Below are 18,733 nucleotides of genomic sequence, written 5' to 3'. Positions count from 1 at the left end.
CTGCGCCTCTATGAGATGGACGGGAAGCCATGGGGAACCATGCTCAACCATTTGCAACTGTATCTCTTCTATATTCTGTACATGGTTTATTCAATGCTTGATGAGGAGATCAAAGTGAAAGCAATCTTGAAAGGTGACCATGTCATTTTTGCTCATCCCTGAACTCAGATCAGGTTCTATGTTCTGATCAAACTAAGCCCTCTGCTGTACTCAGATAACTCACCGTGATCTCTCTACCCTCATATGTATTTTTAATTCAGACCTCCTCCCACCTCACTTTTCAGCTACTTCTACCCATTGTATAACCCTAACTCTGGACAAAGTACTTTTCTGTTCAACCCTAATTTTCTTAATTAACTGAACGTGGTCTAGCACATTCCTTGCTGTGTTTTCCCATGGAAGCCTTACCACTCCAACTCCTTCCAACTTCCTAAAAATAGCTTGCTCCTAGAGCCACCTCTAGACCACTGATTCATTGTTCTTTCTCCTTCACTTAAAGCCCATACCATTCCTATTGCCTTAAAAAGAGTTAGGATATAAATGTGTTTTAGAATGCAACTGATCAGTATGCAAATGTATAGTAAGTTCATTACAAATAAGAATGAATTTATTAACCACAATAAAATAGGAAAACAAGAAAGACTTTATTTTTGCAGCAAACTCTTATTACCTGTAAAATATTATAGAATCACCTGGAAATAGTAAGGTTTTTAAACTATGTGAAGCTTATATATTAATCTGTACAAAATTATTCCTTGTAATTGTCTTCAGTAGAAATTATCTGTAGATTATATATTTAGCCATTTCAAATAAATATAGAAATAAGTATAACACTTTCTTTAATTTTCCTAATAATGCACTATGGTTTATATGCTTTAAAGAAAAGGGAAAATTCTTTAAAAGGACAACAGACTCCAAGTAGACAGGTTGCAATACACTCAAAACAAATTTTATTTTATATTGGTAATATAATTAGTAGTAAAAGCATACATTGAACCATGTTTTCCTTTATAAAACTCTACAAAATTAAAGATTTCTATTTAGACTCATAATACCTAGATGTCACCTATGGTTAAATTTTGGCTAATATGCTTGAAACACTCAGTAAAAAGAGAAACTGTGTAAAATTGTTTATATATTATCAAAAATAACTGTGGAACACTCATTACAATTTAAAATGAGATTACTTAAAATATGGATTGTAAATTCTTCTAATTTTCATTGAAACAGATTTAATCTTGACAAGTGAGTTGTTTTTGGTCCATGTGCCCCATCGAATTCCAGTTGCAAGCAATTTTCCAGGGAAGTAATGAATGCCATTCAGATTTGCGAGACCACACTGGTTGAACCACCAGCCGGTATTGTTATTGAGGCGGCTGCAGCTCTTCACAGACTGACCATTGATGAAGCATGCAGGGCGACATCCATCATTATCAACATCTGATGTGCTAAAAGGCATTGCATTTTGATTATCTTCTATTCTGAAACCCCGGAATGCATCACCTAGGTAAAATAGATTTTTTTAATGATGAAATTTAAAGGCATTTTTTGTAATTTTAATCAACATTTACCAACCCATTATACAAAAACATTACATCCCAGAACTAAGGTTTAAATTATATTTTACTAGGTATTATATTAAAATTTCTCCTCCAGGTGCAATATGCCAAAATCTGGTAATGAATTCCTCAACATGGTAGGCATGTTTAAGTAGACATTTGTTGGAACAAATTATGGTGGTCTGTGATGGCCTAGGAAGACTTTGCATAATACCAGTTAATAAATTGAAAACTATTAAATTGTTGCATAATTGTATGAAAGGACCAAACAGTAACAGTATAAATTGAATGATAGTTTCCTTCGTATGCTTTAAAAACTAAATCCCATCCCTTACCCCTGGTAACCACTAATGTGCTCTCCATTTCTATGAATTTGTCATTCCACTTATTTCATATAAATAGGCTCAGAATATGTAAAACAGAATAAGTGGACATTTGATATAAAATCACAAAATGGAAGTTTGGCTGTGTAGACAGAGCAGATAATTTAGGTCAAAAATATGCTGTATAAACCTGTCATACTTTGGGGAAGAGTAATATGGTAACTGGTAATTTAGGAAAAGAAAATAATTTACACATAAATTTTTATACCAGTACCATTTTACATCACTTTAGATAGAAAGGTATGGATGAAGGTGAAACCTCTACCTTTAAGGAACAAATTTATAACTGCAAAAGTTGTTTGACTTTATTTAGGGGCCACCAAGTTTATATTAAATGCCCAATGCCCTCAAGAAAAAAATCAGCTATACCACTGAGGTATGCCTTTTCTTCACGGCTCTCCACATGATATGCATACTAATTGGATAGTAGTTAAAACACCACCATATTTTAAAGACTTACATTGGACATTCTATGTATGGTATCCCTGATAGTCACAGTAATCTTCAAAGATTAAGTATCTCGGCCAAGGCAACCTGGCTAACTAAGTAGCAGGGTTAGAAGTCATGTTTGTTTGTTTCTTTTAAACCATATAAATAAAAGATTCTAATTAGTCCCATTGTACTTAGATTTTACTTATAGATAAAACTTGCTAATATGTTTGAAACACTAAGTAAAAGTGAAGCTATGTAAAATCTTTGAAGAATTCAAAGCCCACATTTATTTCATTATGTTCCAAATGTTTGGCATCTTTTGAGATGTCTTTGAGGAACCTGGAGAACTTCACTAATGGTAGTGGCCTATCCTGTACCCCAGCCCTGTCTCTGACAATGTACTTCATAGGAACAAAATGCCAAAATTGCACATATTTGCATGGAGAATATCATTTTCAATACCACATGGTGCAAAAAGTTTCAGAAGTTCAAATGAGAAAGACAACACTTATGGAGCATTGCCTAAATTATATGATCCCTCCACATATGATCCCTTAACAGATCCCTGGTTAAGTCCTACCATCAGAAGGATCATACATTATATGAGCTCCTCACTGGATTATATTTAATAATTTACTCTAAAAATATAATGCATAGGTCTATTTTTAAAGAAATGGCCCATTAAAACTCACTGTTACATTTTCTGTCCGAGTGTAATTAGAAAACATGACACTTTGTTTTCTCTAAGAACCCAGAGAAATGTCTCTCAAGTTTTAGAACCAGGACAATGTGTCCTCATGGAACAACTGTGCTCCTCAAATGTTCAAATTTCATATTTCTATTTTTGCTCTGAGCTCAAAGTCAAATGTCTCTACCAAATACCTGATCATACTTAACTATACTGCTATCTTTATATTCTTTTGACATCTTTTTCTTTATTTTGATTATATTATGTGATCAACATTTGAAAGTTACTTAACTTTATTGGGAAAAGGCAGAATATGGCATGACAAAATTTGAGGCTTCCAAAATGAAAAAATTCTTGCATTATAAATTGTATCCTCTAATGAGATCCTAGTCATCTTCTAGAGAAATCCCACATAAACTTTTCCTAATATTGTATGTTCCATATTTAGATACTTCTTTACTCTTTTAGAGATGAAGCCTCAAAATTATATAACTCCTTAAAATTGTCCCTATATGTCAATATTTAAATTTCAGACTTTTACTTAATATCCTAAGTCTAAACCCCCTCAGATATCAGAGATTCCATCCATACCAGACAACTTCTCATGCCCAGTAATTTTCCTCCCTCTGTGCCTTGACTCATGCTGCTCTGTTTGCCAACATTCATTTGCCAAAAGCCTATCCATTCCTCCAAGTACAGATCTGTGATTCTCAACTATAAGGATGCCAACATATCCATCTAGTGAATACAAATACCTAAGCCCAAATTTACTGAATCAGATTCTGCAGGAGTATGTACTTTCAAAAAGCATCCCAGGTTGACTCTAACATTAATTCTTTGTTGAAAACTACCCTTCTCTGGATGCAATCCATTGGAATCATTCTCTCTTTCTCTTTAGCCCCCAAAGATCTATCGGTATTCTGTGTTTTCAGTTTTATTTAATCTCTCCCTCTATATTGTGATAAGTTAAAGAACTGGGAACATAACTCATTCATTTTTGGATTTCTAACACTAAACATACCTAATGAACAAGTACCATGATGAGCAATGAACAGGAGAGCTGAATTTAGTATTAACTCAAGTTTAAAATATCAGCATCAAAATATGAATTTAACATCAAGTATTTTGAAGTTTTAAAACTTTAACTTATTTGGAAATGAGTAGATGTACTGAGATATAACCAAAAAAAACAAAACCACAAAAACCCACTAAACTAGTTGTTCTATCAACCTGGGTCCTTGCCCTTGCTCATATGTGATGAGCTGGGACTCTTGGGCAAGTCACTTAATCTTTCAGGTTTCTTCACCTGCAAAGTGAGAAGACTGAAGATCAGCTAAACACCAGCCTCTCAGTACATGAAAATGTAAATAATGCCTTCCCAGCCTGCCCCACAGAGTCGCTATCTAAAGAATCAATTGTGATTACATATGGCAAAATAGTTTTAAAGTGTATAAAGCACTTCAAAATCACGAGGTGATGCAACCATCATAGCAGAGTTTCAAAACTCAAGACTTAGCCAGTTTTCTCATTCCTAACCTATTCTGTTATGAGTTATGTGTCATATACCAAAAGAAATGCATTACTTTTATCTTCATCTAATATTGAGTCAGCTATACTTAAATCTTTTGGATAATTTTAGGAATAAAAAACTTACCAGCATTTCCTGAATATCGTCCTAAGTGCATTTTAAAAAATCTTGTTTCATCCTCTAGCCAAAAATTATCATATGATGCATAAGCAAATGTGTCATCTTCAGATTCCAGTGCCACATACAGCATAAAACTGGTATTCTTCTGATTCACTATGTAAAAAATCTTTTTCAGCCCTAGCCAAAATTCACCTGTTTAAAAAAATTGTTTTTTAAATATATTTTAATACAAGTTAGAATAACACTTTGTTATTAAGTGTTTGATTTTTCTTAGTGTTTCAATAACTCCAAGATGGCACACATAAATTATTTGAGAGACTAGATTGCCCTGGTTCAAATTATCAGTGTTTGCCTAATTTACCAAAACATATATATATGTGTATCTTCCCACTTCTACTTTACTAGACTTGGGATAACTAGTCTCTGTTTCATTTTTTTATCTCCCCAAATTAAATTCAAAAATTCATTTAAAGATCACGTAAAGAGTCAAGTTTTACTTTAAGGCATCAACAAAAAATGAGTTCAAATATTATGGCAGGTAATAAAATGACATGTACCAGTATATATAAGAGGTTTAACCTCCAAATCAGCAACTCCTAAAGAAATATTTTCTGAAAATTCTCAGTAGAAATTATTTTTTCTGTCTTTGAGAATAATGTTTTGTGAACAAATATTTCTTTGTTATAATGCAGCTCGTCAGTTACCTATGAATGAAGACATAAGGTAGAGACACTGGAGCATACCCAGGTTAAGGGTCAATATTTCCAAGATGATTATAGATCCAAGATGGATTATAGAACTCCCGAATTCAGACTGCATTCTTCTTGCATGTTCTAGCCAATGGCTTTCTACCTCCCTCTACCCACTGTGGCAAACCTAAATGTGGACACTCCTGCTCTGAAGTATATCCCTCTGCTTGAATCATGAAATTACTGAAGGAAGTAAGGATCTAGTCAAAACAAACTTCAAGAGTTGGGGGACAATGTGACAGCATTCAAATCTTAAAACTATAGCTAAGATACTAGTCACTCTCCAGGCCTTACAGGGGCATTTTAGCTACATACCCACTTAGAACTGAAAAGTATTCTGAAGAAATACTGGAAGAAAGGGAGTATAGGAAGTAAAAAAGAAGTACAAGAAGGAAGGTGGGCCTGCTTAGTTTCTCACAGTCTGACACTACAATTTAAGTGTCCTTGCCATCTTTCCCCTCTACCCCAACCTCAGATTTAACTGAACAATACATTTTCCTTAATCCCAAGTTTATTTTTTTAAATAGGCCAAGTACAAAGCAGTCTGCTTATGTGAAATATACCTGCCTGAAGACATTTTTTGTCAAAACTCAGATAATTTTCCCATGGAAATAAGCATTAAGTAAGGAAGATAACAACTTAGAGCCTGTAGATCTATGACAGCTCAATTCAGAAGGCAGCCCTTACTGGAAAATTGGAGGTAATGCTGAGGAAACACAAGTATATCAACTGCATTCCATAGCATGGCAGCTATTTGGCCTTACTTATGACATTTTATTATATTTCATGTCCCTTCTAACATCATTGGCATGCTGTAGGGTTTTTAGCAGTAGGAAAAACAACACCACTTATTAAATCCTTGGATGACATTATTATAGGATGTTAAGGACTTTAAATTATAACAACAGTAACTTAAAATAATAGCATAAAAATGATTAAAGTCACCTGCAAATGTTCCAATTAATGTAAAATTCTTCAGGGTTCAGAAATACTGGTGCTTCTATTCACCAGCAAAACTTGATGCTGCCATGTGGTAATAACATGAACAGATTTTACAGTTCATCTGGGGTTTACATTTTCCAAGTTTTGAGCATAGTGATTTTTACTGACATTTACATAATTTGAATTCCTACAGCCATGGACCTCAATTCTCTATTCCATTTGCTTGTGTAGACACAGCACAAATCTCAAGAATTTCAAGGTCCCTGCTCATTCAGGTTTTCATTCTACAAATAGTTATTGAGTATCTGCCAGAATTCTGCTGGGAGCATACTCAGTACTTAATAAATAACACAATTTAGAATTTTCACTCAAATCACATTTCAACTAAAAATAAAGATTTTCATATCCCAACTGAAGACCTATTTATTTTAAGTAATTTGGCATATAACCAGAGGGTAATTTGTCATATTTTTATATTCACAAGGATTTGTTATTTTTACTATTTGACCAATAGAGACAGAGTCCATAGGCATATTATCAAAAAGAAGAAAAAAGAGGAGAAATAAATAAAATTTGACCTAAAAGGTCACCAAATCCATCCAGATAATCACACCATAACCTTTGGAAGTCAATTATCCCATCGATCCTTTTCTGTATCACAGTCCATCCACCTCCTCTGTAATCCATGTCACACATTACCTAAAATAAACCCAGAAAAGACAAAAATAACATAATATTATTTTCATTCTTTGATATAAAACTCATACTTCACCCTTAAAGCCTAGAGAAAGAGAAGAACTTGCACTGAAAGTTTCAATGCAACTGTATGTCATTAATGTATTCAGATTTTTTTTAATCTCTAGAAATAATACTGTTTATTATAAAACAAACCTAATTGTGGTCCCTGTATCAGTCATTTTTTAACATATGTGTTTGTAGCATTTTAAGGTTACCCTCTTATTCCTCAACTCCATAAATATTTTTCAGTTGAGTAATAACTGTTTCAATCTGAAGTGGCAGAGTGATGTATTTCTTTATAAATTAACTTTTCCTTTTAATTAAAACACTGATTTTTTAAAAACAGTGTTAAATATGCCTGTGTGCCTGTCTTTGCTTTTTTCCTCCAAAAGCCTGGAAGGCCTGTGTTCAGACTGGGATTTTCAGACAGAAAGGCATGATTTGTGCCCCATCTCAGCAGGCACTCATAGGTGCATCTGTGGTGCTCTGTTAAATGCCTCTAAGAGGACAACCATAGGGGACCCATAGAAGTGACACAGCGAGAAAATCAGAGCAATCCTCCATATCAGAAACTTCCCACACACATACAGAAAAAGGCAGTGTGGAGGAAGTTAGGGAACCAACACTTTCCCACAAAAGAGGTAATTATGCATCCCACTCTTCACAAAATTAGAAGCCTTCTCTTTCCACATCTGTTCAGGCCCATTTTTGAATCTGTAGGTGAAGTAATTTAGGTAATTTAAAATTATTTCCCACTTAATTCCCAATTTTTGACATCCTGTCAATAGATGTCAAAAAATAATGTTAGTAACTCTGAGACAAGAAACTGGTTTAGAAAAAAAATATTTTAATAAAGACTATCAATAAGGTATGATATTGGTATTATAAATTTCTTATGCACAAAAAAGTAACCAGAAAATTATATATATATAATTTTTATATATTATATAGACTATATGTAATATAGTAATATTATAATACATAATTTTAATAACATAATTTCTAGTAGAAATTTCTTCTAGAAATCATGGTATAGAAATACTAAGGATAAATATAAGAGTAACTTATTTTATTTGATTTAAGAAATGGATCAGCTTCTCAATCTGTCTCACAATTCAGTGAAAGGTTTTTTAACTATTAATTTCTTATACAATCACAAAAAATCACATCATCCAAAGAAAGTATAATCAAGTGTAGGAAAAGAAACTAAAGTATTTTTAGCAAGCCCCAAGGCAAAGCACACAATTATTTTTTAATATCCATAAGCTAATTCAAGCAAGTAAGTATTTATTTTGCATAGTTCTGCCTACTGTAAGGATAATATAAGATCTTGCACCAAATGGATTTACTTTAAAGAGTGTAACCATGAACACTCAAATAGAAAAGTGAAAGACCCTCTAGTTCTTTTATTGGTTTGTGGTTTGGGCAAAGAATTCCAGAAAACAAAAATTTTTAAACTGGAACTTATACTGATTTATTTTAAAATTTTTAAGAAAAAATAAAATATTAAAACAATTAAAATTCTAATATTATTTAAATAAATTAGATGCCTATCCTATTCCATATAATAAGGGAAAACTTTACCTCAAATGGGTAAGTAGATCCTTCTGGGTGGATTATATACAAACCACTTGGTGTTTTAGTGACAGAACCAATGGTATCTTTAATATCAGTACAATCTAAACCTAGAAAAGTAAAATTAGTTATTTAGGATATTTCCACATGTACATTTAAGACAATCACTTTATAGCAGAGAATTGACAGTGCTACCTGAAATTATTATTATTAAAGTGTTCAGTAATGATGATTTTAACTTCTTGAAAATGAAAAATTATCTCACCTTTAGAAATAAGAAGAAACTAGATAGATGGAGGAACTGGGATTGAATAAATTATGCTGCAATAAACCTTCACTAATAACTAACTCACTGTTATTGATTAGTATTCCATTTGGTATCAACATTTATTTAATATATTTTATGATTATGCATTCTCTTGTCCAATAAATAATGCCCTTTCAGAAATCTAGGCTTATTTTGGGAACATAATGTATAACAGAAATCTGTGTGAATGAGGAGGAGAAAATCCAAAGGAATAAGTAGATTAATTACTATTGACACATCCTTTCTCCACTATTTGAAATTTCAGAGATTCTGGTGTTTTGGGGCCCACCATTACAAACAGGCAAAGGGAGAGGAGAGGGAAATCACTTTCTTCACCAGAGAAAATAACGCTGAGGCTAGAGCCTGCTCTGTTGACAATAGCTAGAACTGTAGCAGTCTATAATCACCTTCTCTTAAGCACTCCCCTTTCTAGGGGACTGTAAATATATTATGTAGATATGATATTATAGTTTACTCTGATATACTTTACTTTGTGTTATCTTTTATAAATGTGATAAAACAAATTCAACCCTTACAGCATCAGTTACCAAGAGAACAAACACATGAAACTATGATACTTCAGAGCCAGAAGCTTGGGTTAGATTCCTAGTTCTACTATTTACTAGCCAGAGCCATTAGCTAAGTTACTTAACTACTTTTCTTCATGTGCAATATTGTTATAATAATAATACTATCTACTTCATAGTGTTATTCTGATGATTTACATAGTAAGACATTATATCAATATAAAGCACTTAGCACAGTGACTAGTGCACAGTAAATATGCAGAAAATGTCATCTACAAAAAGTTAGCTATAAAAAATTGTTTGCTTTCCCCTTCACTTCTAGAAGATATAGATTTGTTGCCTTTCTTCTGAATTGCTAAGAGACATTTTCATAATAACTTTATGTTCAGAGATATGATAATAGAAGTTTACAATAAAGGACTAATCTGAGTTGGAATATCTGCTTTGCCATCACCATCCAAATAAATATGAACAGGTTATTCAGATGTTTCTGGGCTCCATATTCCTTATCTGATGATGATCATCATCATAGCAAACCCTTATACTGTCTTACTATGCATCAAGAATATTTTAGGAGCTTTTGGTGTATTTATTCATTTAATCCTCATAAGAACCATATGAGGTAGGTACTGTCAGTTTACTGATGAGGAAACTGATAGCAAGGAAACAGTGGATGAGGGATTTGAAGACAGGTGATCTGGCACCAGAGTCCATGCTCATAACCACCATGTTACACTACCTACGCTACTCAATTATGGGAAATAAATGAGATATAATAGAATAACAAAAAATAACATGTGAAAGTGCCTGTCATAGTACCTGACTCATAGGTGATTCTCAGTAACAGTTTATTTCCTTCTCTTTGTAAGGAAAAAAGAAAGATCATTCACTAGGCTGTCAATAAATATTTACTTGCTTGGAACTTTTTGTTATTAATTCACAACTGTAAGATATATAGGGCACTTTTCTTAGAAACCCATGACTTTAGGAATTACTACACAGTGTTTTAGTATAAACAGTGCTAAATTTCAGTTTCTTTTGTCTTAAGTTTCTTTTTCTTTTCAAATTTTATGTCCCAATTTGAAACATCTCAAACATGTTAAAAATATTTTTTACAGGTGGGAGGAATTCTGAGACCTTCTTTTCTTCTAACTGAAGATTGATTATTAATATTAAAATGTAAAAGGAGAGCCTCAATTCAGTTACATAAAACTATGCTATTTTCAACAGATTCAGAATACCTGTATACAGCCATAGCTTTCAAATGGTCAGAAAAGCTTCCTAATTCAGGAAAGTACACATTGTCTGGGTTGAAATTTGGCAGGTATTACCCCTCCAGTCTGTTAGATGATAATGAACTGTATTTTTTAAACAAAAGTTCTAAATGCACCAACCTGTCCAGGAAATTTTTAAGCAATAAAAGACAAGTATGAAAAGGGTGAAATACCAAAGTTCTCACCATGTGACTGAACTGGTCTGTGAGGAAAAGTATCCAGCTGTTTTCTAAAAACTTCTGTAGTCAAAAGGAGAACTCGATTCATGAGCTCATTAACCTAAACACACATGCGTACATTTAAGCAAATTTATATTTGAACAAAACTCTCTTAGCTGAATTTTATAAGTGATATCTCTAAGCCTCTTATAAATCCAGCTTTTAAATATATATAAAGCCCATTTTTCTTTTGAATTCCTTACTGCTCTAAGCAGTAAGGAAAGGCATTACTAAATAGCAATCATTAAACTGAGTACTGTTTTCCTCCTACACATTGCTTTCATCTGCCCAATTCGTCATTTGACTGCTCTTGCACATCTGTTCTTTGTATCTTGCCTGCTCCTTTGCTGTAGTTTCTTATCTGGTCTCCCTGTCTCCTCCCTCTGCTCTTCCTCAAGTCATCCTCCTCACTAGCTGTCAATCTAATCATCGCATTTCCCTGCTCAGACACTTTGATGACTCCTTGGTGTGGCATGAGTTAGCTCTTATTTCTTTAAGTCAGTTTTCCTTATACACCTCAACCTCACCAGCCACTCCACCCCTGCACCACTTCAAGCAGTTCCCCAGAGTGGAAGGTCCTACTCTTCTTACCCCACATTTGTGACCTTTGAAGCATTTATCCATCTTTCATGATTCAGTTCATAATCTCTGTCATCTGGGAACACTTCTCATAGCTCAGATATTGAATTTCTTTGGTGCATCTTTCTGACAGCAGTCACAACATTTTCAATATATTTTTCTGCTCTCTTAGACTGTATAAGTTTTAAGTGAAGATCTTTTTTTGTTGTTATTGCTTTCTGTTTGCCTGAGGCTTACTATGGTGCCTCTAACATAGTAGGCACTAAATAGACGTATGGACTTTAATGCATTAAAAGATTAAACAATTATACCTCTAGCTAAGTATATCAATGTACACATACAATAACAACACAATTCTAAAAAATCCATACCTGATTAGATAAATAATCCAAGGAAACTTGCTGCTCATCCATCATATTTCTTAGTAGTTTTTTGGTACTTCGTGTATAAGAAACAATAGAATTTTGCAAATTTCCTTAAATCATAATAAAATGTGTTTGCTAAATATTATTTTGTTATAGAAAACAATTACAGTGAAAAATAATTTCAAAATGATTTTGGATAAATATGTAACAATAGAGCTCAATCTAATACATAGAATTGCATATTCTAGTTAGTACTTTTGTGTTTAACTCAGGATTATCCAAGAAAACAATTGTTTCAATACCTCCCAATGAAAGTATCCTTCCTAATAATTTAGATTACTGCCAAATAATTTAATCTGATATAAATGAGAGACAACATTCTGAATATCAATTCTCACTTTATAAGATGAGAGGTACAGAAGCAGGAGGTCCAAGACTCATCAATTCTTACTACATAAGAAAGTAAAAGGCAATAATTCCATATAATGTAAGTTAATTTGAAAAGTAAATCTTTCTTTAAATTTTTCTCTATTAATGCTATATTTTTATATAAACAAATTACAAACACACATACATATATACCCATAATAAATCTTAGTCAAAAGTGTTAGCTGGCTGGTTTCTGGTTAAACTTTTACTATGTATTTTTGTTTTTATTTTAAAACAATCTTACTTATAGAATAGTTTCAAGAACAGTATGAAGAACTTTTTCTTAATTCTTTTGAGCATGCCACCATGATGCCCCTGGATACTTCAGTGTGTTTTTCTTACACCAAAGACATTCTCCCCAACACAGCCATCAAAATCAGGAAATAAACATTGACTACCATGTACTTCTCAGATTTTATCCAAGTTTATTCAGTTACACTGATGATGTTCTTTACAACAAAAGGAGTCACACATTATGGCATACATTATTCTTTTAAAAATTATTTATTTCTATGTTCTCAACTTTTGTTCTAGCAGTAGAATCACATTAATAATTCATGATATTTTAAGCTCACCCAGCTTCATCTCTCATTTTTACTTTCAGTCTCTCACTTTCTATTAGATACTCCCTGGATTTAGACATCTCTCTTAATTGATCTAAAGCCACACTCATAGGTTTGAGAAGCCTGAGATACCTGTGTTACACATAGAATTAAACACAATAAAGTAAGCTTTTTATACTTTCTGATCTAGGAGTTACAGTCCTATAAGAACTGGATCAGAACCTCCTCCCTTTCTGATCCCCCATCTCATTTCACCGCCTATGTACATATAAATAGATCATGAAAATTACTGCACTGTTACTAAATAGTTTTAAACAAAAATGGAGATTTTAAAACTTTTTATTTTTTATGCTTTGCTACATAAATTCGCTGTGAATTTGTATTATATCTATTGTAGCATTCACTCAATATTAGTGAATTCCCTCTCAAAACTCAGGTGAAATTTGCCATTTGTTCAGACGGAAGTAAGAAAATAGTGCTAGGCGAATTGATACTATCAGTGCGTTCTGGCTCGCCCCTTCCCTCTGTGGCTAGTTGGTGTCACTGGGCCATATTATATAGAAGAAGGATTTGTTCATTTACCAAACACTTACGAAGCACCTACTATGTGCCAAACACATAAAACTCCTGGCCTAGGATGATCAGGATATATATAAAATGACCCACACAAATGCTAAGGTATATTTTTCCATCTCTACCCTAGAAATAATAAATCATATACCTGTATAATTGTGGTTATTTTTAATACTTACTACACATGAAATGTTTTTCTTCTCGTGTAATTTTAGTTTTAACATCACATGATTCCTCACAATCTTCTTTATAAACAGTAGCATTACTTTCACTTTCACCTTTTGCATTAGATTCATCTTCTACAATGTTAACTACTGGAGAATCCTTTATATTAAAAAAATAGAAATAAGAAAAAATATATGAAATATGTTATGTTACCTAATATGTCATAAATAAGAAGAGTGTAGAAAAAAAGATGAGATTTCAGGACATGTACAAGGATGATCATTAGAAAAAAAACATAATTATCTGGTTAGTTCAAACTTCCACAAATAAACCTTATGGGTAAATTCTAGGTATGAACAATAAATATATGTTAATTCATTATTTTTGCTCTCCTTTTTTTCTTCTCCAATTCCAAAAGGAATCATTTAGGGTCTATGTTCTAGTGTGGTGGCTCTATGGCCTTGACCTTTAACTTTTACACATTTCCATGTGCGAAATAGTTCTGACCATCCTTCTTCCAGGAATTGTGCAATTTGAAGTTCTTTGAATGGGTACTGCGAAGGTTCCCTGAGATGCCTACAACATTTCTATGACAAAAACACTTTCTGCCACTAGTTATTAGGAATCGTGGTTTCGGGGAAATGTGCAGAATTGTCGCTTTTGTATAAGCTAAAGTATTTACAGATTTGAAAGGTAAAGTATGCATAGATTTAAAAGGTACCACTGAATATTTAAAAAGGATAACCAACAAGGACCTACTGTATAGCACAGAGACCTCTGTTCAATGTTATGTGGCAGCCTGGATGGGAGGGGAGTCTGAGGGAGAATGGATACATGTATATGTATGGCTGAGTCACTTTGCTGTGCAAGTGAAACTATCACAGCATTGTTAATTGGCTATACTCCAAAATAAAATAAAAAGTTAAAAAAATTAAAAAATTAAAGAATAAAAGGTAGCAGAAAAAAAGCATGGAATTTTGCTTTGCAAAATCAACAACAGATATCATTTTTAAAAGCCAGCAACCTTATATATAGAATGGATAAACAACAAGGTTTTACTGTGTAGCACAGGGAACTATATTCAATATCCTGTAATAAACCATAATGGAAAAGAATATGAAAAAGGATATATATATATTCAGTTACATATGTATAACTGAATCACTTTGCTATACAGCAGAAATTAACACAACATTGTAAATCAACTACATTTCAATAAAATAAATTTTTTAAAAATTAAATTTAACTTAAATTAAAATAAAAAGCCAACAACCAACTATAAACCTGTGATTACTAGTGGGGAGAAGGAAGGAGAAAGGTGCAAGATGAGGTAGGAGATTAAAAAGTACTAACTACTACTCAAAAAGAAAAAAGAAAGAAAGCCAATTACAGATGTCATTCCAAAGGTATATATTCTTGTTGGCACACTACTGGTTTTTTTAATGTTAAAACATTCTTTGGTAGAAGTTATGTGATTTAAAATAACTCTGTAATTTAAAGAAAATAATAACAAGCTTTGTCCTCTTTGACCTGGGTATTGAGAGAAAGGTAAAGAGCTAATCACAATGTAAAAGATATTTGCCCAAAAAGATGCTTACATTTTGTTACATAGATCTACTTTTAATTTTTTGCTTTTTCCCCTAAACTCCTATAATAATTGACATAGTAGATGTTTTCAAAAACTTAGGTTACAACTATATTTTTTAGATCTAAATAAGATTCTTAAATTTTTAGTATAGAGAATTGTTATTAATATTTCTGTAGCTTTTTTAGAATTTGTTCTTGTCAACTTTGGAATTTAGTATTGATACAGTGGTAAATACATTTTACAACATTTAAAAATTATAAGCCAACATTTAAATGTATAGAGATTCAAATCACAATCTACTCATAGTATTGCATACACTATCTTAGCTATCAATCACTTTGACATTGTTTTGAATAAAATTTTCTAATTTTAAATTTTAACATTTCCTAGGTAACCAGTCACAAGACTATATTTGAAGTATGAAAGTTTATAGAATAGTTTTTTTTAAGCAAAGTTAATTTTTTTACTACCTACCAGATATTTCATTATTAAAGTTAACTGGAAAGTTGTTGGCTAGTTTTTAACCAAGGCCTGCAATTTCTTTAACAATTTTTCACAAGAAACGTATTAAGAGTCAACCTTCAGTTTATGGTTTCCTAAGTTTAAAAGTAATATTATTTAAGCATAAGTCTCAACATTTCTAAATAAACACTTTAATTTTCCCATAAATTATATTGAGTACTGTAATTAATCTTTTCAAACATCTAATATATATCTTGAAAACTATATAATCATGCTTTCCTAGCTGAAATAATATTGCTGAAATTCTTACCGTAGAATGATGCACACAGTTACCTTGAATAACTTCTCCACAAGTAAAAATACATAGATTTAATAACAAGAGTGAAGTTTGGAAAAAATAAATCATATTTTTCTTGGTTGGCGAAATGAAAATTTTCTTCAAATATCAGTCAGCTCTGTGTGGAAAGAACTCTAGTACACAGAGTCTTCAGTCCAAAATTTCTGGAAGGTGTACAACAAAAACAGAAGCCAGTACTTACTAGTTTCCATGCCCTCGTTTGAAACACCCTTCATATGAGAAACAAGGTAGCCTCTAGAGATCCCGTCATTTTAAGTTATAGAAACCCTTTTTTATCACTACATGCCTGCATTGTAAATCCATGCTTTTGGAATACAGGCAGTAGCCAGCCAGCTAGCTAGCTAAATCAAGTAAGCAAGCAAGAATTTATAGCATCATCTAGTTTTTATGTCAGATTTTTTTTTTTGCCCTTAGAAAAAATGCCTTTGATAAGGTATAACTCTATAATTGCGAACCAGTTTGAATAAAAATAGTAAGAAAGTAGAAATGAGTGATGTAGAGGGAAGAATATTACATTGGAACTATTTCTACAAAATACTAAGTAGAAATTTAATCAGTGTGGACACCCAGAGCAGATAATTCAGACTTAAAATATGTTTGCAACTGAATTTAGCTATCAGTGATGGTCACATTAACCACATAATGCCAAATTTCTAAGACTCTAACTGATTTATATGTTTTACATCAATAGTGTTAAAACTTCAAAAATTGTGAATATAAGGGGACTATTGTTATTGAAAATTACCACTCTCTGAAAGTTGATAGATCAATGTCTGTGATGAATTTTCAAATTCTCCATGATAGTGGCTCCTGTTTTTCACCACTTAAACATGCCTAAGTCTTCACTATCCTAAAATTAAGATTTTGCTGAGTCTTGCTTCCTATTCAAGGTATTATTTTCTCCATTTCCTTTCCTAGCCCAAGAACAACAGGGCAGAGATCATAGTTTTTATGGTACTTGCATAGTGATTGGTATGGTATAGGCACTAAGATATCAATTAATGAAGTAATATCTTAAACAAATTATCTATTTTCTGACTTTACATCCTCACCAAGTACTATTTAAATGCAAACACTCTTATCTCTTATTCTACTGAAAATTTCTCAGTTTCTCCAGTGAGGCATCGTTGGGCGGGGGGCGGTTGGGAGTGCTGGCTCTGGTACCAGAATGCCTGGGTGAATCTTGACTCACCACTCCCTTGCTCTGGAAACTTGGGCAAAATTACCTAATATCACTATAGCTTACTTTCTTTGTAGAATGAGGATTGTTGTGTGGATTCAGTTATTTAATATATGTAAGCACTTAGCACAGTGCAAGAGACACAAGTACTCAAGTGTTAGGTGGTATAATAATTATTATTTTTTATTATTATCATCATTATTATTTGACTTGTTCTATAATACAGTTTTAACATTGCTGGCAATATTGATGACCTTTAAAATCTATATTAGAACTAGATGAGTATGTACCTTTAATCTTAAATTTCTAGTTGACGTCTCATAAAATTGAAAAGAAGATGGCAGAACTTTAGCAATTTTAAATCAGCCAGACATTAATGTACTTTGTTCTTTCACAGCTTGCCCAGAGACAAATTCAGGAAATTCTTACTTGAGCAAGAAAAAGTAATAGCCTCAGCAAGAAAATACTTCAGCAGAAGAAAAAATAGCCTCAGCCAAGATGAAAGTGAAAGCTCAAGAAATTGTCCATCACACGCTGCCTCACATAATTCACAATGTTATAATGGTATCCAAATTAGATAAATTACGTGAACATGTTTTGTAACCATAAAGTGGTTATTATATTTTCTTTTGTAAATAGAACATCATTAACAATTTCTGAAACCATGTTAATGAAGTTGGGTGTCTAATAGGCATCTCACATTTAACATATTTGAAACCTAAATCTTATTCCTTCTCCCACCCTCAACCTACTCCTCCCCATTTTAGAAAATGGCAATACCTTTTATGCAGTTGGTTCCAGCTCCAAATGTGAGCTGGAACCACATTTGACTCTTTTTTTAAAAATTCCACTCACTTGCCACAACCATGCATCAACACATCTTACTGGCTCAAGTTTAAAATCTGGAAGACTTCTTGCCACCTCTATTACTACCTTCCTAGTCCAAACCACCATAATCTCTCACCCAGCCCACCATAACAACATTCAATCTAGTCTCATTGTTTCTAGCCTTATCGACTGTAGCCTAGTTTCTCCATAGCCACTAGAGTGATCCTTTTGAAAGATTAAACTAGATCTTACTCTCAAACTCAAAAGTCTCCAATGGCTTTCCCTCCACTGGAAGTTGGATTTTATATTAATCCCTTGTATACTACATAAATCTCCACTGCACTAGAAGGACATCCCCCATGCACTGCTCCAATTTCAAGTCCTAGCACACTTCCCCTACCCCACTCTTTTCTAGATACAGTGGTCTTCTTGCTGTTCCTTGAACATATCAAATAAAATTCTGCCCTCAGAGCCTTTTGTATTTAAAGTACCCACTGCTTCTAGATAATATTCTTCATCCAAATATTTGAGTGGCAACCTTCTTTCTTCATTCAGACCTCTGCCCTAATTTCCCTTCCTTGGAGGCCTTCCCTGAGCACCGTA

The 18,733-nt window shown here is 32.8% G+C and overlaps 1 protein-coding gene across 1 annotated transcript; it reads right to left on the bottom strand.

Annotated features, from left to right (window-relative positions):
* Nucleotides 1-932: 932 nt before the first annotated feature.
* Nucleotides 933-16,419, bottom strand: ANGPTL5 (angiopoietin like 5). Its single transcript, XM_007122144.2, has 8 exons — nucleotides 16,075-16,419; nucleotides 13,729-13,873; nucleotides 11,991-12,094; nucleotides 11,008-11,101; nucleotides 8,724-8,824; nucleotides 6,980-7,100; nucleotides 4,717-4,902; nucleotides 933-1,503 (listed from the first exon to the last, which is right to left on the bottom strand). The coding sequence occupies exons 1-8, from the start codon at nucleotides 16,168-16,170 to the stop codon at nucleotides 1,184-1,186; spliced, it is 1,167 nt and encodes a 388-aa protein (XP_007122206.1). The 5' UTR covers nucleotides 16,171-16,419; the 3' UTR covers nucleotides 933-1,183.
* Between the last annotated feature and the right edge of the window lie 2,314 nt (nucleotides 16,420-18,733).

This window comes from Physeter macrocephalus, chromosome 16 (assembly GCF_002837175.3).
Source record: "Physeter macrocephalus isolate SW-GA chromosome 16, ASM283717v5, whole genome shotgun sequence".
Lineage (NCBI taxonomy): Eukaryota > Metazoa > Chordata > Mammalia > Artiodactyla > Physeteridae > Physeter > Physeter macrocephalus.
This window is presented reverse-complemented; position numbering and strand designations above follow the sequence as displayed.